This window comes from Natator depressus, chromosome 3, assembly GCF_965152275.1.
Source record: "Natator depressus isolate rNatDep1 chromosome 3, rNatDep2.hap1, whole genome shotgun sequence".
Lineage (NCBI taxonomy): Eukaryota > Metazoa > Chordata > Testudines > Cheloniidae > Natator > Natator depressus.
Genome location: NC_134236.1, coordinates 156105147 through 156128700, shown reverse-complemented (window position 1 = coordinate 156128700; position 23554 = coordinate 156105147). Strand labels below are relative to the sequence as shown.

At 43.1% G+C, this 23554-nt stretch overlaps 1 protein-coding gene across 1 annotated transcript in view; it reads left to right on the top strand.

The window, feature by feature from the left end:
- Positions 1 to 23554, top strand: part of ALK (ALK receptor tyrosine kinase) — a 527922-nt gene that overhangs the window by 450425 nt on the left and 53943 nt on the right. Inside the window, exon 12 of the mRNA XM_074949139.1 lies at positions 16387 to 16549. Within this exon, the coding sequence (XP_074805240.1) occupies positions 16387 to 16549 (163 nt within the window). The remainder of the gene's footprint in view (positions 1 to 16386; positions 16550 to 23554) is intronic.

Sequence of the window (23554 nt, the reverse complement as noted above, 5' to 3'; positions counted from 1 at the left end):
GTTGCATTTCCAAAGTGACTTAATCACTTATTAAACGAAGTCTTATGGAAATCAATGGCACTTAGGAGCCTAAAATGAACTTTTGAAAAGGTAACTTAGATTCTTAATCCACTTAGGCACTTTGAAAATTTTACCTTTAATTTCTCTGTGCCTCAGTTTCCCATGTATAAGTGGGGATAATTATACTATCCTACAGCACAGAGGTGTTGTGAGAATAACTTACTAATGTTTGTGAGGCGTTCAGATTCTATGATGATAGAAACCATATAAGAATCAACAGGGTTGACTGTCCATAGGAATATCAGTGCTTGCATGGTAATATAGCTGGCACATGGTGCTGCATTTTGTCCCCAGGTACCCAGTGCTTTAGGTAAGACTGAAACTATTCGATGTTATGGTACAGAAGAATTTCAAGTATTATAATCACTTTGTTCTTTCCTCTCACATTCCTCTATCACTTCCCTTTGTAATGAGCCACATCAAGATCTCATCTGTAAAGCCCAAGTACCCTACTGTTAAAAACTCAATCCATTCTGAATGGAGCCATTTCAGCCACCGTATCGCCACTCTCTTACCAATCTCCCTTTTGGGGAGAGTCAAGCTTGTCCTCAAAGAGCTGCTTCATGAAGAATCAATTCCACAAATACAACAATAAGGCCTGTTGTTCTTTTTATTAGCAATGGATGAACCTCAGAATCTTTGGCGCCTGGGTTCAGTTTAGATAAGTGTCCAAAATTTGCATCCAGAGTTAATCTGAGCCTCTTGAGTCTGGAAAATAGAGCTGGGAATCTCATGACAACAGGCTTCCCTATAAAAATTCCATTACTTCCAGCTTCTTTCTGGGCTGGAGATACTGTGAGAATAGGACCTTCTTACTCTTCAACTTCTTGATCCATCTGATATCTTGAAATTCAGAGAGGTACCTGGAAACTCAAAATAATGGGAGAAAGCCTGGGGGAGGGTGGGGGAAGGGTACCCATGCTGCTTTGAACCTCAGAAAAGGTTTGTTTTGAGTCTTGGCTGCAGGTTCAGGTCACTTATGTTATCCAAGCCAGTTTGCCTGTCCCTACTTTTTACCAACATTGCTATTCCTGGCCCTTTTTACAATGGCTTCTGGCACCTGGACCTTGAATAGCTCCTAAGTGCAGAGAGGTGGCAATCTTCACCTCTTTGCACCTGTGGGAACAACTATCCCAGAGCTGGAATTCATACCCAGGAGAGGGTACACAGTGGTACTACCCCCTTCTTCTAAAAGGGCTCCAGGAGAGAACAGAAATAACTTCTTGAAGGAACTTCACAGGAACCATTTTTACACAGATGCACTAAGTCAGTACATCTCCCAGGTGCTCCAACACCAGCCACTTTGAGCTTCTTGTGTTACAGAGCCTCTGCTCTGGCTGAACTTTCCAGTGTCTGTGTCCCATTGTTCAATAAGAGAAGCAGGTCCCTGATCTCTACATTTTACCTGGCTTTTATCTCTTGCTTCCTGCATCCCAGTAATACATTTAAGAAACCTCAGGTTGAGCCTGTCAGGGCCATTAGTTTGATGACTGCATGTTTACAGTTGTGCAAGTGAACCCACAGCATCAGCATCACCGTGACGTCCCTAAGAGTGCATTGATCAAGATGAGCCCAGCCAAAAGTAGTTAAAGCTAATGTGATCTTTGGCTTATATGATGGATCACAGACTGTAATATTTCCTTTTTAACCAGTCAGATTAAAACAAAGAACTATGTTTCTGTAGCTAGAGAGACAATAAAACTACAGCCTCAACTCCCTGAACTGACCCAGCTCATACAGCAGGAAGCTCAGTGTAAGAGGTGCTGCTACTCAGTTACATGAATATAAATCCGGAGTAACTCCATTGACTTCACCAACGCTATTCTGGATTACACCTGGGTAACTCAGAGCGGCCTCTAGCCCACACTCTTTGCTGATTCTGTTCTTGTTCAGGAAAACCTGTTCCAGCAGAAGTAGTGAATGTTCATCACCACAAACCATCCCTATCCATTCTCAGACCAGTACACAGCAAAAGACCTTCTCAATCCCTACTCCTGTTCAGCATGGCTGGAGCCTCTCCATGCCTTAGACCCTGTGGGTTGGCAAGGGTGTGATGGTAGTAGCACAGAATTACTATAAATGATATTGAAGCACCCAGACATTGTCTATGACAGCAATATCATGTGAACACACTGACTAAGTGCATTGCATCCTACCCTAGCATCTGGTTCACATAAATGATGAGAACCCAGTACTGCTACCAGCTAGTGCAGTTACTCCTCTTCCTCAAGTGTTGAAGGGCTGTGTTTTGGTGATGAAAGTCCCAGAATTCTGTGATGGCTGATGATCCTGGGGGAGGCAGGTTTATGACACAAAGTTCATAGAGAACTTGTCAGAGTTGTTGCTTCATCTCCCTCAGGTACTTCTGGGGTGGTTATTAGATGAATGCTGATTGTCTGCTCAGAGCTCTATATAATGGAGACATAATCCCTACCACTAAGATCACATAGTCTACACAGGCAAACAGTCCAGTCCAGACACAAAGCACCAGATAAGGTTGGTTGATCACACAGCAGTGTAGATCCTTTTATTTTTAATTTAAAAAGTGGCCGCTGTTTGTGTGGCAGATTCTTGTTGAAAGGCTTTGTGGCAGAAGCTTTTGTGAGAAGGAATTCTCAGGAGGAGAGGGTGGTGCCAAGAGCAAGCTTGTCTACATGAGAAAGTTGCACTGATTTAACTAAAGGTGTCATTTTAAACAAATTTAATTCAACCTGTGTCAGTGTGGACACTTATTTTTGTTTAAAACAGATTTATTCTGGATTGCTTTAAAATCAATTAGGTACCAGTTTAAGCAAAATTGAAATACATCACTCTTAAACTGTAATCGGTGTCCAGCTAAAAGCCAATTTAAATTAAACCAATGCAACTTTATTGTGTAGACAAGGCCAGATTGTGGGAATTTCATGCATAGGAGGAGACACAAAGTTGAAAGTGGCAGAAGGTTGCAAAAGGTCAGTGATGAATTATTAGCACAGTAAACAAATGACCGGAAACAGGAAGAAACAGAGATGGGCCTCTGGGTAGGCAAAAAGAGACAGAAGGAAAAGGGCTTGATGGCAGTACTGACAGTGGTTAGGTTTTCATCACGAGATTTCTGGTGCTCCTGGACAGGTTGCAAATACCATACAAATAGTCTCTCTTCCAATATTTCAGCCTCTCTTTTGGTCCCAATCACAGTTCAGAAGTGCCATGGCACACAGACACAAATGACAGATCACTGAAGAACAAAAAAGTGAACTTTTTTTCAAGTCACACTACTTGTGTGTCCATCAGCAACTGCATGATCCAATTTTCGCCCCTGGCTAATGTCAATGGGTTGTATTGTGATTTGGGCTGGATTGTCTTTTTCCTTCAGCTTCAGTCTTTCCCATGACAGCTGATGTTTACAGGGATTTTGCAGTTTGCATCAGAGGAAAGTTCTGCATAGGATACTGCGCAGGTGTTTCTCAGAAGAACTCTGAGTCATATAAGTTAATCAGATGAAGGAGCTGAAAGGAGCAACGGAGCAAGTATTAAGCAGAAGAAAATTACATTTGTTGGCTCTTCACATGCAATTATACCAACTGCACCATTGGTATAATGCAATAAAGATGTCTGCAGAATTGCATTTCCATATTAAGCAGAAGTAAACTCAGTGAACAAGCAGCCTCCCCCCGTCCTGAAAATAGTAAGCAAAGTAGTGATGGAAAGTGTGTTGAAAGTAATAGTGGGGGTGGTGGTCCGACCCTCTGTAGACACAAAACTTTTACACTATCTAGTCCTTCACATTTGCTTTCCCCCAGGGGTTAAACTGAAGAGGAATAGCAGAGGCACTGTACTCAGACAACACCCACAATGGCAGTTCAGCAGGATGCCTCTGCTGAAATGATCAAAACATATCGCTGTGCAGTTAAATTGGAATTACTACTCTCCAGAGTTACCCACGCAGCTGAGATGAATTGGGCAGTTCACACTTTTTAGACCTATGACTTAATGCTGTCCACTCTGTTGATTTGAGAAGTATTTTCAGGTCTTCCTCTGCCTTGTTCTCCTTCCTCAGAGGACTGATAGATTGAAGAGGAGTGGTTGGTGAGGGTGGATGGATGGATGGATGGATGGATGGAGATTGATGCTATATAAATAGTTGAGAGAGACTCTAAGAAGAGGGCTGTCTAGACTTTCCTGTACTGATACCAACACCACTTGCAAGATTTGCTTACTTCCCCGTAATGCAAAACACAGTATTCGCTTGTCTTTTATGTCCCAATAATATATCACTACTTAGGCTCTGTCTGCACTACAGAACTTATAGCGGCACAGCTTTAATGCGGCAGCTGTGAGGCTGTAAGGTCTCCCCCGTAGCTGCTCTATGCTAACATAATTAAACCACCCCCAATGAGCGGCGGTAACTGTGTCGGTGGGACAGCTTCTCCTGCTGACATAGTGCTGTCCACACCGGCACTCTTGTCAGTGAAACTTATGTTGGTCAGAGGGGTGGTTTTTTCACACCCCTGATCAACAAAATTCTTACCGACAAACGTGCTAGTAGACAGACATACTTAATGATACAGGAACCTAAAAATGTGAGCAAAGCCAACACTGCTCTTTAACACCATTTTTTCACGTCTTGCCCCCAATGTTAACCCTTGTCACTCTTAATGCTAGAAAAGGTAATGGCCGCAGGTCTCACATTACCAGTCACCAAGTCACTATTAAACCACTTAATGTAAAGCAAAATTGAAAAGCTTCCTCTTTTCACAGTATTAAATATGTTTCTTATGAATTGATGCAGTATATTTTATCTGGATGCTTTCAGCGCAGAATGACCACTGGAATTAATGGGAGTGAGTAGCAAAAATCTCTCATGCACTGAGGTGAGGATGTATCGCTCCATGTTTTATGGTGTGTCACTGGCTGCAAAATGTTAGTTAAGATTGAGATAGGCAATCCAGCTCCGCTGTAGGTCCCTCCTTCAGTTGCTTGGTGAAATATCAGAGGGGATTTGTGAATGTTTTCACAAATACTTGGGGCATATTAGTTGTTCTGTGGTTTGTGGCATTGTGTTATTTGTTGAGCAACAGCTGTTTCAGAGGAAGATGCAAGAAGATCTCTGAAAGACAATTACAAAATTACCTGTCCACAGGTGAAATTCTTTTCTAGCCCTTCTCAGTTAGGGTATATCTACACTGCAATTAAAACCCACGGCTGGCCCATCCCAGCTGATGCAGGCTAGGGGGCTGTTTAATTGCAGTGTAGACGTTCAGGCTGGTGCTGGAGCCTGGGCTCAAGGACCCTGCAAGGTGGGAGGATCTGAGTGTCTACACTGCAATTAAACAACCGTGGAGCTGCACGAGCCCGTCAGCTGGCACTGGCCAGCCGCAAATGTCTCATTGCAATGTAGACGTGCCCTGAAGCATGAGAGCTTATACTCCTTATATGTGTTTATTCTATCTAACATTAAGTGTGGATGGTCTCTTGACCTTGATATGTTGTAACAGTGAGTTCCATGGACTGCTTATGCACTGTGTGAAAAGAATTGAAATCTTTCAGTAATGCATTACACCTGAATTCTGAAATACAGATAATGTAAGCGGGGGAATAGTCCTGCTATTGTGGGGAACTTTCCTGGCTTCTACACTACCCCAATGAAGTAGGCTAGCGAAAGGATCTGAGTCCTCACTCCCACTTCCTTTACCCAGAGGCCTCCCTGCCCTTGAGGACTCCCCTTCCACTCTCCTGTCTGGCAAAGTTCTCGTAACCCCAACAAGGCTGGGCCCAGGATTCCTGGGGGGCTCGACCCCCAACCCTGCTGTGGTCACCTAAGACAGGGGCTAGGGTGTCCCCACTCTGGGGTACTCTCTCTGCACTGGGCACTTCTCTGACCCACTGATCATTACATACAATTTAAAGCAAATGTAAGTTATTTAATCAACAATTAATTTTAAAAAGAGTAAGGAAAAATGGGGAAGGTTAAAGGAAACACATCAACCCGCTCTGTGGCAGGGAACATCACAAACAGTGTCTCTGGAATATCAGGGCAGTTCACAGTCTGTTCTTTGTAAGTCCCAGGCCTCCTTCTCAGGCCCTGGCTGTGCTGCAGGGGGGTTGGACACTTGCTCTGGTGGTGGCCACACGCTTTCAGGCTCTAAGTGGTAGGACCTTTCTTCCCAGTGTCGCCCCCGCCCTGTTGGGGCTGCGATACAAGCCTGGCCTGCAGAGCCTCTTGGCTGAGGCGTTTCCCTGTGTTGGGCCCGCTGCCCAGGGTCCCCCTCGCTCTCCCCAGCTGCTCACCGCACCCAGCTCCAGACTGCTCCAGCCCCAGCTCCACCACTCCGCCTCAGCGCTGCTGCTGATCTGCCTCCAGCTCCTTGGGCTGTTTCTTTGGCCCCTCTGCCTCTGGTTGCTACAGCTCTGCTCCCAGGGCAAGTCTGCTCTGCAGGCTGCTTCTGTGACTCTGCTCCCAGCACTGACCTGCTTCCTGGGCTGCTTTTCTGGCCCCTCTGGCTCTGGTTGCTGCTCTCTCTGGACTGTGCCTCTGGTTTTGGGGCTGCAGCTCTGCTCCCAGGACAGGGTCTGCTCTCTCTGGGCTGCTTTTCTGGTCCCTCTGGATCTGGCACAGCTCTGCTCCCCAGTTTAGCTTGGGCCCCTGCTTTCTCCTTAGCTCGGCCCTGGTCTGTCTGACCCAGGCAAATCCAGCTCACACGGAGGATGGGACCTCCCTGGCCTCCTGACTCCCTGATTAGCTTGCCCGCCCTGTCATTCAGGCTGACCTGGAGCACTGGCCTCTCCCCATTGTTCCTGGGGACTATCAGTCTCAGGGTCCTGATTTCCCATAGACCCTTCCCCTTTTAGTACTGGGAGCTAACCAACCAAAACACCGCACTGAATGTTAGTAAGGGGGCAACAGTCCCCTTACAATAAGGATATGGAGCATGTGGGAACAGTGAGTTTGTGATCATCTCAAGGCTGAATAAATCTATTTATCCTTAACTTTAGCTGGTTTGAGCCAACAGATGCCAGTTAATGTATTTATGCCTTTGAGGAATGGCTAAGATGCTTATTGCCATTTTTGTTACACTTGTTTGGCATATTTGTGAGCAGTGAAATTGCTTTCCACTCCAGCAGAGCAAATATGCCTTGTTCTTTCTTCCTCTGAGTCCCGTTCTTTGATAAAGTTACTCTTTAGAATGCCTGTGTCTGTGGTACCTTGAGCTGTGATTGTGCCCAACCTACAAATTGTGAACATTGAAAATCCCATCACATTTTTTGCCAGCGTCAGGGGTGCTACCCTCCACAGCCTGGCTGAATTCCAGTTTGGTTAATTACAGTACATTACCTATTAGAGTTGTGTGGGAACCAGAATTTCCCTCCTGCGGAAAATTTTGCATTCCCCTACTTGCTCCCCCCCAAAAGTTTCAAATTTGGACAAATCAGATATGTGAAATTGTCCATGGGAAGGACATTTTCAAAAAAAATTCCATTTCCAAAGAACCAAACAGGAATTTTTCAAAACTTTCCGGTCCTAGCTCTCCAGCAGCTCACCAAGTGGGCTCTTGAGGAGCCTGGAAACTCAGGGAGCCTAGGTCCACAGTAGCCCATCAGGCAGGTTCCTGGAGAGGTAGGGGAGCTGTCAGGAAACTAGGCAGGCCTGCCAGGTTTCCATTGAAAGTTTCAAGTCCTACGGAATATGGGGATTCTGTCAAACCAGCGTTTTCTGTCCAAAACCTGTTCAGTTGGAAAATTTTCTACCAGCTCTAGTACCTAGACATTCCCTGCGCAGTTTCAATTTATTTTCAATATTCTTCTTCACTTCTTGTACTAAACAGTTGCATGGATTTGCTGTGAGCCTTTAACCAGCTGCAGTGTTTCATTTCTGGAATAGCTGCATTTCATTGGTTCATGTTTGATTTCTGTGCATATAACATATAATAACTGGTACAATATTTGGGGGTCCTGGTGGATGAAAAGCACTATAGACCTGGAATATATCATTATTGTTAGGGATGTTGCTGACTCAAACACCAATGGAAACATAAGTGAGCACTCGGGAATTGTTAGAGACAGAAAATGGGATTATAAATGCTTTATTTGTTGCCATGTAAAATTAAAAATATTGAAACAAATATACCTATGGATGTTGAAATGTTTTCCTCACCTTGTGAGCGCACTTTCTGCACATGCATGCACGTATGCACATACAGGGCCGCATTTAGGGGCAGGTGACCCAGGCAACTGGTTTTTGTTGTTAGTGACAAAAGGGAAAATAGAATGTCTGAAGTAACATATTTCAGGGTTAGGGGATTCATTTTTCATTAACTTCCTAAAATGTTCTGGACCTTTGTAGAATCTCTTGGAACCTTCCAGACTTTCTGAGAACTGCATTTTCCTTGAATCTCCTAGAACTTTGTCAGCCATGCCCACACACGTATATAAGGGGCGGGGCTTCGCCAGTCAGTCAGTGAGATATAAAAACCAAGTGAGAGCCCAGCTGGGATATTGTGAACCTTGTTTTATTGTGTAATTGTGAAACTGTACTTGTGTTTTAATACTTGAAGAGTGTAAGTTGCGACTAATAAAGGACATATTTAATGAAATACCAGAGATCTATCGAACGCAACAATATAAAAGAAATACTGTTACTTTTCTTACCATGCTTAACACGTAATGTATGATGACTTTCTAAGGCTATGGAACATAGACTTTTGCTCTCCCTAATACTGTCTGTTTCTCCTAGAGAAAATAAAAGATGCCCATGAAGAAGCCTTCAGGAGCTCAGTATAGGAAGCAAAAATCTCAATTGTAATCTACTTTGCAGCGAGGGGCAAAATTGATAGGAAAGTATCTGAAACAGAACAATATAGATTGGGCTTTAGGCAGTAGCGATCATCCCAGTGCAGAAGAAATTGAGGAGCGAAGCGTAAATGATGGAAGTCCTATTACTAAGGAATTAGCAGATTTACTGGACGATAAGGAATGGGAATGTGAGGAAAGTGATGGAGAATCATCCAGTTCTCCTGGCAGCATAAAGAAGAGTGATGATAAAGAAGAATGTGGCTCACAGGAAAAGGAGAGTAATGACAAAGAAAAACCTGGTTTACATGAAAAGGAGAGAAACGATAAGAATCAGCCTTGCATGATGACAGAAACAGCAATGAGAAAAATTGCACACCACAAATTTATATATCAGATCCTGCTTTATGGCCAGCAATCCTAAACTCTGCCAGTATTGATCGTACAGTTTTGAACAGGCCAGGCAAAACTGAGAATATGATGTTTCCAGTAAATGAGCGGAAGTGACACTTCTCAAAGTCACACTGCAAAAGAGTGCTCAAAAATGGTGAGAAACTGAATCAGCATTGGCTAGTTTACTCAAAATCAACTGACAAAGTGTTCAGTTTTTTGTTGCTAAATATTTGACAAGAATGCCAAATCGTTGCTTGCATTTTCTGGGTACAATTACTGGCATAACTTAGCTGGTGTTCTGAAGCAACATGAAAAGTCACCTGGCCATTTTATGGCCTACTCCAAATGGATGGAGGTCGAGTCCAGGCTCAAGCTGAATAAATACATAGAAGCAGAAAACCAGAGCATTGTTAATGTAGAAACCCAGCACTGGAGGAATGTGCTTGAATGTCTGATCTCAATTTTCCTCTTTCTCGCAAAGAATAATTTGGTTTTCCGGGCTCGTTGGATAAGTTGTTCACTGAACATAATGGTAATTTCCTTGGTTTTTGGTAGAGCTCCTTGGGAGATATGATGAAGTCACACGTGAGCACCTACGTCAAGCAGTTCATAAGGAAGCTATGGACCATTCCTGGAGCAAAGCAATTCAAAAAAAATGATTGATCTTATGGCAAGGAAGGTGCTTGATAACATATTGATATGGCTTGGCAAAGCAAAGGACTATGCTGTAATAATGGACTGAAATCCCGACATTAGTCACAGTGAAAAAATGTCATTTACAATAAGATTTATTGATGACGAGGATGACTGTATCCAAGTACAGGAACATTTTATCTGTTTCCAGTCTGTGGACAACTCTACTGGAAAAGGCCTAACAGAACTGTTTATGAATGTTTCGAATGAGAGTAAAATAAAGCTTCAGGATGGCCGCAACCAAGGCTACGACAATGGTGCGAACATGAAAGGAAGAAACTGTGGCATCCCGGCAAAGATTCTGATGCTGAATCCACGAGCTTTCTTTGTGCCATGTGGCTGCCATTCCCTCAGCCTAGTTATGTCAGATGCAGAGTCGTCATCTTTAGATTCAGTACCTCTCTTCGGATTACTGCAAAGGACGTACGTCATATTTTCAGCATCAGCTATCAGGTGGAAGATCCTCATGGACAATGTTATAAATCTGACTGTGAAGCCGCTAAGCGACACTTGCTGGCAGAGCCACATTGACAGAGTAAGGCCAGGAAGGTACCAAGTGACTGAGGTTCACGACGCCCTGAGGGAACTGGAGCAATTGAATAAAGCTGAGACTGGAATCTGACACAAGGCGCAAAGCCTGACAAACCAGATCACTGACTTGAGTTGGCAAGGTCAAAGGCAGGAAAAGCAACCTTTTGAACTAAAGGACTAGGTTTAACATTCTAAGGCTGTCACCTACAGTAACACTCACTATTTAATACTGGTCTACCCAGTGTTGGTGCACAGTTTAATTTCTTGATGTTAGTATATTTCATTTATTCTTAAAATTTAAAAAGTTTCTATCAGCTTAGAGGAAATGAATGTTTTTATTTGCTTATATATGGCATGAATAAATACAGATTTACAGATCCTAGCTTGCAAATTTATTGTCTTGTATGAATTATTGTCTTATATGTCTTTTATAAATCATGCATGCAAATCGTACATCAAAGTTGTGAAATGGGCTACAAATGCAATAAAAATAAGGTATTCAAAGATTTAACAAATAGAGGGGGGCCGCGGAAGACATACCTTGCCTGGAACACCATTTGGTGCAGGGATGGCCCTGCACACACATGTGCATCTACTGGGGAGCACTACCCCTGGTATATGCAAGTCATAGACTGTCACCCCTCCATTTGCAGGTGACAGAAGCTTCATACCCAAGGCCCATTTGGATAAATGGTTCTTGGCCTGTGAAAATTCTATTGCCTGCACATGCTAGGATTAGAATAGTTCAACTGTGTATGCAGGCTTTAGTGCAGAGGTGGGCAAACTACGGCCCACGGGCCACATCCGGCCTGCGGGACCCTCCTGCCTGGCCCCTGAGCTCCTGGCCTGGGAGGCTAGCCCACGTCCCCTCCCCCACTGTTGCCCCCTCCCCCGCAGCCTCCACTCACTGTGCCGCCAGGTTCCCGGGGGAGCAGTCAGGAATGAGAGGAGGGCTTGGATAGGGTGGCTGGGGGAAGTCAGGGGCGAGGAGTCTGGTGGCAGACAGGGAGTGGGGTGTGTGTGGATGGGGCGGGGTCCCGGGGGGGCCTTCAGGGGACAGGGAACTGGGGGGGTTGGATGGGGCAGGAGTCCCTGGGGGGCCGTCAGGAGGCAAGAAGCGGGGGGGTCGGATAGGGGGTGGGGACCGGGCACAGCCTCCCGTAACCGGCCCTCCATAGAATTTCAGAAACCCGATGTGGCCCTCAGGCCAAAAAGTTTGCCCACCCCTGCTTTAGCGCACCAAAATGTATGTGCACACCAAGCTGGTGAGAGACTAAGACCCCACTGTAAAATCAGGTCAAGAATCTTTTTAGCCTCTGCCCCCAGCCATCTGTTTATATCAGGGGTTCCTAAACTTCTTGCTGGCACAATCCCTTTTTAATAAAATTTCCTCCCAGAAGTCCAGAGAGCATGGAGGATGCCATTTTGTAGAGCAAAATCGTGTCCTCCAGAAAAAGAATTTTTAATTTGTAATCATGATTAATCATAATGGAAACCTGATTCAAAGAGTTAATGCTCATCCAATCAAAAAACAAGTATACCAAAAAACATACCACGTGGCCTTTGCATGCAATCAAAAAATTCATTTTAATGCTAGCAAACAAGCTACAGGCCAAGAATTATTCCCAGAAACTACTTAGCAAATAATTTTGAACAATAAATAAGTCTGAGAAATGACAAGTCCAGTCTCAGACAGGAAAAAGAGATTAATGATTGTATAAATTATTCATTATAATTTATTAGCTTGGCTCTGATTCTCAGTGCAGTTTTTTATTTCATTTTTTTCTTAAATTGAAAGTTTCAGTTTATTAAGCCAATTAGCAGTCTGATCCAAGATTTTTGAATCAGGTCCAGAGGGTACAACAGAAGGTCCTAAAAATATAGGCCTAAATCTTCCAAAGTGACTAGTGATTTTGCATGCCTCTGTTATTGGGTGTCCTGACTTTCAGCGTATTGGTACTCAGCACCTTCTGGACATCAGGCCTCTTTAAAGTATCCAAAGTGGGACCCAAAATCCTTAGTCACTTTGGAAAATTTAGACCAGAATATATTACTTTTTGGCAGCCACAGACTGGAAAATTATGGTGTGCTGAAGGAACTACCCCATCATGCACTGCAGAACAAAAGAGAACTATACTGTATGTTACATGACCGCGTTATGGTTGCTTGCAGGTAGAAAATGTTATGCTGTTATCCCAGTTGCTTAAAGGGTTGTGTTTCAGTGTTGCTGTTTCATCTGTGGAGATCAAAGTTGTGCTCAAAATTGAATTACTCTAAACTGCCATGACATGCAGCAACCTGTGGAAACAGGTTTCTGAGAGTTTTTAATGGCTCGTGTAGTATGTTGCAGTTGTTTCTGGTACCGGAGGAAATCAGTAATACACAGGGAGGAAATAGCCACTTTTACTGGAAAAAGACCATTTCTGAGGTTGTATAGACATTGAGAGAACCTTGGATGCTTGTTTTGTTATTTAAGACTTTGGGCAAGTGCTATATTTAATAAATTTTTAGATCAGTGTGGGTTTCGTGGGGAAAAAGTCTGAGTTTAGGCTAGATCCAAACTTTCTGAGACCCGTCATCTTTTTAATTCTTTTTAAACCAGGATCAACTCTTCCCCCCCCCACCCCGCGCTATATTCTGTTCCTGTTTGATCCAGCAGTAAAGTTGTAATATATTGGACTGGCCTTCAGTATCAAACACGAAGGAGATTCTGAACTAGGAGGAAGCATGTGGTTCGTAAGTCACGACGGTAGTGATTAAGAGGGAATACTGAAAACACCTGGCAGTGAATATTAGGAGAAACCCTGGCCCCTTTGAAGTTAATGGCAAAAAGCCTCCACTGACTTCAAGGGAGCCAGGATGCCACCCATTATGTTTGATGTGCAACTCATCTTCATATGTGTAGGTTTCTTCAGAAAGAGAAAAGATTCATAGAAATTAGAGATGCAAAAAGTCCTATACTGTCCCAAGCAGCCTACCTCAGGGGCCAGTGCAGGCTTGGTGCCTCCACTGTATCTTCTTGGGCTTCATCCATACTCGTCCAAACTATGGAAGAGAAGAGAGGAACTTCCACTCAGTTCGGAGAAGCCACCAGACCTTTGGCTTCTTATCGGAAATCCAAACTTTTGAGTCTCTGGTTATTAAAAATTCATCGGGTTTGTAAAGCAAACTTCTTGTGATCTAGCATTCCCCAGTCCACCAGCTTTTTGGAGACTGATATAATAGGAGGCTCACAGGAGAGAAAACACAACGCTTAGTTAACTGCACAAGCGCTCAGTTCCGTCTGAGTTTGCTCAGGGCTCTGGAAACCTCTAGTCCATACTGAACACAGGTATTACCAGAGTCACTCCCATAATAGTATTAATCACCACCTTTAGGGCTTGTCTACTCTGTTCCTGAATAATTCCATGTGCAGACAGATTTTCACCAGCGAGATAAGAGCTGTTTCTTATTATTCCAAACTAAGATGCTCACCTACCCATTTTCCTAAGCATATGCTTCAGTGCAGCTGGCTTAGCCCACTGGGATATTATAATGTTAAGTCACTACGATACTTGGAAGGAGAGGCCTCAGCTTTCTTTCTGGCAATGAAGCAAATGAACATAACAAATTTCTGGTGTAAGACTGTCAGTATTTGAAGGATCAGATCCACAGAAACATTGTGTGAAAATTCTGATAAACATTCTGTTTAGAAACCATTAGTCCCTGAGATCATATTTTCTGAGGTTCTCTTCCCCAGTTTTTGTTTTTTGTTTTCCCCCCATTATCCATATAATCTTCTGATCTATCTAATCTATCTAAAGTGTTTTGTGCTGCTTCCCATAGCTGTAGTATCTTTGCTATTGACTTTGCATGGAAGGTGCTAAGTCCCCAGCAGACTTCATGGTGTCTCTGGCACTTCTCCCTTTCCAGGGTCAAAACTTTTTGAGATAGGGATTTTTTGGGAGGTGGGGAAATTGGGAGGAGGTTGGGAATAGAAGGGGATGTTTATATTGTGAGCATCACATATGGTGGAAAGGCTTTCTCAAAGAGATGGCTTTGCAATGTTTCCTGAAGATGCTCAGGCTCTGGATTAAGAAAGTCATCAAGAAAACGAATACTTTATTCTTAAGGCCCTGGTCCAAAGCCCACTGAAGTCAATAGAAAACTTCCATTGACTTCAATGGGTTTGGAACAGGTCTTAAGCCTAGAAAGGATAGTCAGGTGGGTAGACCACTGGAGCTCAAGAGACCTGGATTCATTTCCAGATTTTGTCACAGACTTCCTGTGAGAGCATGGGCAAGTCACTTAATCTATCCTGTGCCTCAGTTCCCCATCTGTAAAATGGGGATAATACCTCCCTATCTCATATGGGTGGTGTGAGGATAAATTCTGTTAATTGTGATGTGCTCCTGAAAAAAGCCATATTTGTAGATAGCTCTTCTGCGCTATATATCTTGATCCTTTCTATGTCAAATCCCAAACAGCTGTTGTGATAAGAAATAATTGTTGCTCTATTTCACTGAGGGAATCTCACAGCTTTACAAACGTTAATGAATTTAGCCTCACCATAGTATTATTATTATCCTCATTTTACAAGGGGGAAGTCGAGGCACTTATGCCTTGTCTATGCTGGCATTTTCTTCAAACACCCCCCTCCCCCAAGCCCTCAGTGAAACTCCACCAGTAATAGCAAGAGTGGAATGGCTGGCATGAACCACCTAATGGTGTTTTGACTATCCTGTCTAGACCAGCTCTGACTTAGATGGCAGAGTGGTTAAAATGCCAGCAGCTGGTCTAAGCTAACACTTCCTCTGTTGCTACCACCAGTGCAGCTGCATATGTTGTAATGAATTGGTGGAAATGTTGAAAAGTAATGACACTGCAGACACAGTAGAAGGGTTAATTGGCTTGCCCAAAGTCACAGTTGCAGATATTTTGAAAAAATATTTTAAATCTTTCATTTTTAATGACAGTAGAATCTTACTAATGGAATTTACTGAATTTTGTGAATTAGCATATACGTAAAGACACCCCACCCCCGAGAAACCAAAGATACATGCATCAAATGTAGTTTGTCCACTTAGTTTTGATTATATATAATGCTTTGGAGTACATTAGCAAATGTTGCATATATAATTTGCAAAACTAATGAGGTCTTAATAATATGAGGCCACATAACTGTGCTGGCTCTGGTGGTGAAACTTTGCAGAGAAATGGGGAGGTACTGCAATTTCATCTGTGTGAATTATGAGATGTAAAGATTAGCAAGATTCTACTGTACAAATCTATGCACAAATCTATTCACACAGGGCCAAATCCCCAGCTGGTGAAAATAATTACTGTGGAGCTATGTTGATTTGTGCCTGAGGGTCTGGTTATATAAATCTCAGTTATCTCAAACTCTCTGTTAGCTGAAACTGAGTTATGATTGCTTGTGTATTAATTACAGTGAAAATTCCCCAATTATCCAAAATCTCAGTTATCCAGAATTATTCAGTCTTCTCATTCAGGTCCCAGTAACTGAGTACTGTATATTCTTATTTAGTAAACTACAGTAGGGTAGCAGGGGGTAAATTGCAATGGTCTAGTTATTTATGGGTCACACATTATTCATGGTCCAGGGGACAGTGCACTAGACTTGGGTTCTGTTCCTCATTCTGCTGTTGACTTGTAGTGTGACTTTGAACAAATTACTTTACCTTCCTGTGCCTCTGTAAAACAGAGGTAATAATCCTCATTATGAGGCTGAGGACTACAGAAGAAAATCACTGCATAAGTGCTAAGTATTGTTATGATGTACTAGATTATGAGGAGCCTTGTGAATGACTATCCTTTCTCCCTTAAAAACAGATTCCGCAGATTCTCCTCTTGGTCCCAGTCCAAGCAGGAGCAAGTAAAGGGAAGAACAGTGAGACTGTCATATATTCAAAGTGTATTTTACATGTATCTTTATTTTAGATCAGTGGTTGTTCACCACATGTGGTGCCAGTGGACCGCAGGGACCCACTCAGACCCAGTGCAACAACGCCTACAGGAACTCCAATCTCAGTGTTATAGTGGGGGCTGAAGGAATTCTTCAAGGTGTGCAGATCTGGAGAGTGCCAGCGACCAATACCTACAGGTGAGAGACTCTGTCATTTTCATGACATGTCGCTGACATGATAGAAATTTTCCCCCAGCTCCAAATATGTCCTGAGCACATCAAATGACTATTCTCAGAATAGTAGAACTTGGCCAAATGTGGATGGATTTTCATGGGGATAGCAAAAGGCACATCTCTGACCCAAGGGGTACTTCCCTGCCAAATTTCAAGTTTGTGATCCAAAGAATGGAGACACAAGAGTGCTTCAAATAAATGGTTGGAAAAAAAATAATAATGGCAAAATTGTCTGTTTTCCCTACTTTGTTCTGAGGAAGAGCTGAACTGTTTTGCTGAAACTTAAAAATCAGCCTGAGGCAGAGACCAATCATGGGAAATTTCAGCTCAAATTATTACAGTCTGGCAAAGTTATAAGCAACTGACAACAGGGACTTTATATGGGAAGTGATGAGCAACCTTAGATATAAGATGAAGTGAGCTGTAGCTCATGAACGCTTATGCTCAAATAAATTTGTTAGTCTCTAAGGTGCCACAAGTACTCCTTTCCCTTAGCTATATGGATCACTGTCTGTTCTACCTCTAATTTAATAGAATCATCGAGATGTGCACATACCAAAATTAAATAAACTCTTCAGGGCAGGAAACATATGTTTGTTTGTTTGTTGATCTGCGAAGTGTCTATCCACCTCTGAGTCCTGTAAAAACGATGATAAAAAAGAAAATGAGAAAGCGAGATTGACAGCTCAGGCATTTGACATACATGTGCTCTAACCACATATGCAAACTCCGCCATTGCCAGCTAAATGACATTAATTTCACATTGATTTCTGTAGCACTTCCTGAAGTAACGGAACTGCTCCATTAGTTCAGTGAGTAGAGCAGACCTATAAACCCTGGATTAGGTCTGACATCCCATCCACTTGAGAGCAGTAATGTGTGTGCAGAGGTCAGGAGCCCATAACTAGCCTCCACCAAACCTGAACTGCTGCTCAATAACCCAAAGCACATGCACATCCCACTAATTTCAGTGGAATGATGGGCAGCACAACAGGTACATCGATACACTAACTGGTGAAATTTGGCCCTGAATTTTTTGATTGCTAGAAACAAGTTTTTATGAAATGTACAATTTAAGAAATGTTTCCACACATTTTTTAACAAGTAATAATTCTCCTGCAGTGTGTGCAATGGCAGGTTTGTGCTAGTGGATGAGACCCCAAAAGTGACATTGAGTAGAAACAAAAGTGAAACTGACTTATCTAGTTTCCTTCTTTCATTGCGAGAGCTGAGAGAAGTGCAAACTGGTAAATAAACATATCCAATGGTATGGGGCCAGAAATATATTTTTTTTCATTTTAATAATGTACGACGTAGCTTATAACGTAAAGACAATTTTTTTAAACTTAAATGACTTACTACCAGATACTTTTAATAACTGGGTCCCTTTCTTTTTCTTCTGTGAATTTTTATTGATATGGGTATTTGCTATCCTGAACGAATTGTGCTTGTTAGCGTGACCTTTCCAGGCTTATCCAACAGGCAATTCTGCTACAGAAGTGCTAAAATTAGCAGTTTAAATTTAACAGAGGCCTGTTTAATTGGCGACACTCTAGTCAACAAATAGAGATAGTCAGACATGGTTCAAAATAATTTAATCAGGCTGCTGCGACTGGAAAAAAAAAAGTTGTTGGCCCTTGATAAAAGGGCACAGTCAAAATTGAACATACTATAACTAAACAATAACATTGGGCCATATTGTGCTGTCGATTTTTTTTTTTAAACAGAACTCTCCATTCAAATCAATTATTCTGCAGTGGATTTTTAAGCAGAACTCCCCTCTGAAGACAAGGGTAGAGTTCTGCTTGACACTCATTGACACATTCAGATCTTTTATTATTTTTTAAACTTCTTTGTTTTTATTGAAAAGGAATTTCAGTATTGGGGACGCATCTCAATCCTCAATGTCAGGGGACACCAACAAAACAAGACGGCAGCCTTGTGAAATTGACTGGGCCAGGCACAAAATCTGTTTGCACACCTATTACCCTGAGGATTGATGATAATGGGGAAAAAAAAAACTAATGATGTTTTACTCACCCATCAAAAAAAATGACTTGCCTTGGGTGCGCGGGTGAGTAGAATTTTTCAAGGCCGGCATACAGTGAATATGCATATAAAATATAACCCCAAAGAGGTGAGGCAATAAATTAAACACATAAAACTGACATTTCTTTAATATCACACAGCCCAAGGAAGATCCAAAATTCTGCAGCAACTACAGGCTGATTTTGCCGCATAGTACAGATTGCAAGTAGAGCTAAAATTACAATTCTTCAGTGTAGGTACCTGTCTTCTTCCATGTCTGTAAAACCCCTGGCACACTTTTAGGGTCTGTGTAAGTAATTAATGGCTAACAGACTAGCTTAGTTCCTGATCTACAACTGGAGTCAGATGTTGTTCCGCACCCCTTAAAGATGCAGCACAGAACTCACAGCCAGTTGGATTGGGAGGGGGTGCGATTGTGGGTTCAAACCATCTTTGTGCCCTTCTGATCCTGGACTTCTGCAGGAGCTGGAGTGGCCCCCAGCATAACCTAGACAGCCCTGGGGACATGTCAAGTTACAACAGCTTCCCAAGGCTGCCCAGAATAGCACTGCATGCTACATCCCTGCCCCTGATTTATCCTTCCCGCTCCTAGCCCCTAGCATGCCCGCTGTGCAAGGAGGATCTGTAGAAGTTAGCCTTACAGCTGTCTGCACACAGCCTGCACCAAGGGAGAAAAGGCTGCTGGATTTGGGGCTTTTACAGCCACTTTCTGTCACTCCAGCCCTTTCACCCAGTTTGAAGGAGCCGGAGCAGGGTTGAGGCCCTCAATCCTGATATTGATCTGTCTAATAAATATTAAAAAGGGTGTATCTAATCCGCTCGGCACTTTGGACACAAGTTAAAATATACTTTTGTGACATTCTGTTCTCAAGACACCCAGACCTAAACAACTGTGTTTCCTCTCAGCACCAACAAGAGTGAACTTTGCTGGAGTTTAGACTCTGAGACAGCTCCCTGCCACATCGGTCTGTCTGCTTCACCAGCCAATTCTCAACACTCTGCCAGTCTAAACCTTGCCTTTCAGGAAATAGTCACTGTCACTGAACCCCAGTTCCTGTGTTCCCCAGAGACGTCTCCCTGCCGTGTCCAGTGCCTCTCACAGGACGCTTACAGAAGTTAAGTTCGCTGCCTACAAAGAGACAGTGTATACACCTGTCTGTTAAGCTAGCTGAAAACGCGAACTCAGTTCATTATAGCAGCACTAAGATAACTTAATAATAAAACAAGAATAAGTTCATTAACAAAGAACAGAGATTTAAGTGATATTAAGCAAGAGAAAAAGAGACAGGTATAGTTACAAACAAAGCACACTTTCTAGTGACAGGTTTCAGAGTAACAGCCGTGTTAGTCTGTATTCGCAAAAAGAAAAGGAGTACTTGTGGCACCTTAGAGACTAACCAAATAAACTGGTTAATCTCTAAGGTGCCACAAGTACTCCTTTTCTTTCTAGTGACAAACTTAGCTTTAGCAAGTTACAATCTTTTCCTAAGCATTTTTCTCACTTACATCAAGTTCCCAGGATCTCTAGCCCTCAGACTAGGGGATCCAACTTTCACAGGCTCAGAGGTTCCCTACATGATAGATAACTAGAATGTCTTTTTGCTCTCCTTATATTACCCAAAGTCCATTGTCTCTGCGTCAAGAGCCAGGAAGGCGTCCTGCAGAGCAGACTCTATCCCCCGGTGGGCTTACTAAGTTGTCTCCTTCCCCGCTCATTGGCTTGATAGCTTTGTTTACCTTATATGTAAACATACTTTTGTTGTCCTCTGCCTGTAATCAAGCCAGCCAGATAAGTAAACCCACATTCCTTTGGCTAGGGCAGGTTGGCTGTATGCACTGCCTCCCAAACCACATTTTAAGACCATATTTCCAGCACAGATATAATTCTTTGTATACAACCTGTACTTACATCACAAAATGATTTTCAAGGACCAGCATGTCACCAGTTGACATATGATACTTTCCATGACAGATTTTGGATACATATTACAATAACTGTGTTGGGAGTGGTGAGTGTGTCAGGCCTGATGTGAGTTACGGTATAGTGGGCCCTCTGCCCTTTGGCATTGAGGCATTTCTAGGGTCACAACTTACCAGAATAAAAACAGTAGCAAAAGGATAGTTCATTCCCCAGCAAAACTCCCCTCTGACATGAACAGCAGCCCCCAGCAAAACCCACCCTCACCAAAGTTCTGAATAGACAGCTAAGCCTTGCAGCGTGCCCTGAAGGTCAACAGGCCTGAGCTATTTCAGTTCAAGGCCCTAATGGGCTGCCCATGTGAGCAAGGAGAGCTGGATTTGGCCCCTGTTGGATTTTACACTGCAAAGACCAGCAGCATCAGGCAAAACAAGACAACATGTATTTTATCATCCGATTTCCTTCTGGAGCTTACTATGAAATCTTCCATCCCTTCACACCCAGGGCTATGATCAAAGATGGGGGAGTGGATGAGGAAAAAATAAGACCCACTCCCATCCTCCATGCATGTTCACCCATTTTTAGAACCACACCCTAAAAGATCCTTTCAGTCAGGTTCACTGTATTTCCCACTCTGTCATTTTAACTGGTGCCTGGCACTTCCAAGTCCCATGTGGGACTGGAATCCTATGAGAGAGGCTATTCTTGATCATGCAGTGGTCCAGCCTTGACATCCTGATCATTTTCCCTCTCCCCAAATCATCTCCATTACTTTCTCCACGCTGCTGCTTTTGTGTGGAATGGCATCTCCATCCCCAGTTTGCTGATCCACTGTCCTGTCCTTTCATGCAGATCCCCCTAAAGATTCACATCTTCCTCAATGTGCACAAGTCATGATATAATAAAAGCCAAAAGAAAGGAAGGCAGGAAGGAAATGTAAATTATTCCCTCCTCTGGATTTCCTGGGCTGTTGTCTGTCTCTTTTCGGCCTCCATACTGCAAGCCAACACCCACCCCGTCATGCGCCTGTTATCTCTGTATTGGTGCAGGGATCCATACTATAAAGACTAAACATTCTGTTTATTTAAATAAAAAGAAAAGGAGTACTAGTGGCACCTTAGAGACTAACCAATTTATCTGAGCATAAGCTTTCGTGAGCTACAGCTCACTTCATCGGATGCATTCAGTGGAAAATACAGTGAGGAGATTTATATACACACAGAACATGAAAAAATGGGTGTTATCATACACACTGTAAGGAGAGTGATCACTTAAGATGAGCTATTACCAGCAGGAGAGCTGGGGGGGGGAGAGAAAACCTTTTGTAGTGATAATCAAGGTGGAAATGGCCCACCTTGATTATCACTACAAAAGGTTTTCTCTCTCCTCCCCCCCCCCCCCCGCTCTCCTGCTGGTTATAGCTCATCTTAAGTGATCACTCTCCTTACAGTGTGTATGATAACACCCATTTTTTCATGTTCTGTGTGTATATAAATCTCCTCACTGTATTTTCCACTGAATGCATCCGATGAAGTGAGCTGTAGCTCACGAAAGCTTATGCTCAAATAAATTGGTTAGTCTCTAAGGTGCCACTAGTACTCCTTTTCTTTTTGCGAATACAGACTAACAGGGCTGCTACTCTGAAACCTGTTTATTTGAATAGCAATTGGCTCCTTTGATGAATGGGGAGCAGCAGTGGTGATGCATCTGCTGCTCACGTTCGCCTGCAGCCTGTGAATGAGCCACTAATGGGGTCTCTCGCACTTCCTGACTTTATTGCTTGTATGCAAAATCTATTCAGATGTAGAAAAATATGGCTCCTAATTGCAGCTGATTAGTCCTGCCAGTCTGCCTTGCTTCATGGTGCACCTCATTAGCCATTACAATGTCCTGCTGCAAATCAGCTCAGTAATCTCCTGGTCTGTGCAGCATCTGTTCAGGGGACCCTAGGGAGTGTCCCTCACTTTCTCTCCTGGCTTGGGTACTGCCTTATTGAGGAATGGTTGGTTTGGTTACAAAAAGTGGCACCAACATAATTATGTCACATTCCAAGGATCTCATCTTCTTTCTGTGGCACTTGGTGCACCACAGTTGCTCCAGCATCATGCTCACTTCATGCTGGCTGCCTCGGAGCAGAATCTCAAAGCCTCATTTTTTCACACTAGTAACTAGCACGTGAAGCTTGGCTGCACAAGCTGCTTAAGGCCCTTTGGGGAAGCAGTCCTGGTACAGAGCAGTCCTGTGCCATGTATGGTGCTGTTTGTACTCCATTTACATGTGGTGCCATGTCAGGCAAAGTTCAGAGCCCAAATTGAAGGAATGGGGATTAAAGGAAAGCCGGTTCTCCTTCTTAAATAAAGTAATTAGATTAGTTTTATTAGAAGAAGATACATCTAGTGGTTAGAGTAGGGAACGAGCTCCCCCTGGGTTGCATTCCTGACTCTGCTTGAGGATCATCTGTCACTCTGGACACGTGACTTATCCTTGCTGGGCCAAATTCCACCCTGATGTAAGTGGTTGTAATGCCACTAAAGTCCGTGGAGACTCATCTGCGTACACTGGGTTGAAATTTGGCTCTCTGTGTCCCAATCTCCCCACTGGTAAAATGAGGATAATAATTCATATCTGTCTCACAGTGGAAGTTGCCTGACTTAGTTCAATGTTTCTGAAGTACTTTGAGGTCCTTGGATGAATGCTGCTCTGGAGGAGCATATTTATTATTATTATTTTGCATAAAAGACGGAGGATTTGAGGGATATAATTGTAATGTGACATTTTTGGGTGGGCTGTCTGCAGTGGGGATTGTATCTGGAACATCTGGTTTTCAAAATGTGAGGCTCTACTCATTGAGTTAAAAGCCCAAGGCTGTAGCAGGCTCTTCCCTAGGACTGGGTGGGAAATAGGTTTCCTCTCATGGGAATATTCAATATTTTTTCCCGTTTTGAATTGGGACAAAAAGCCAGAATCTCAAAAAAAAAATTGCCATCTGATCATCCAAACTG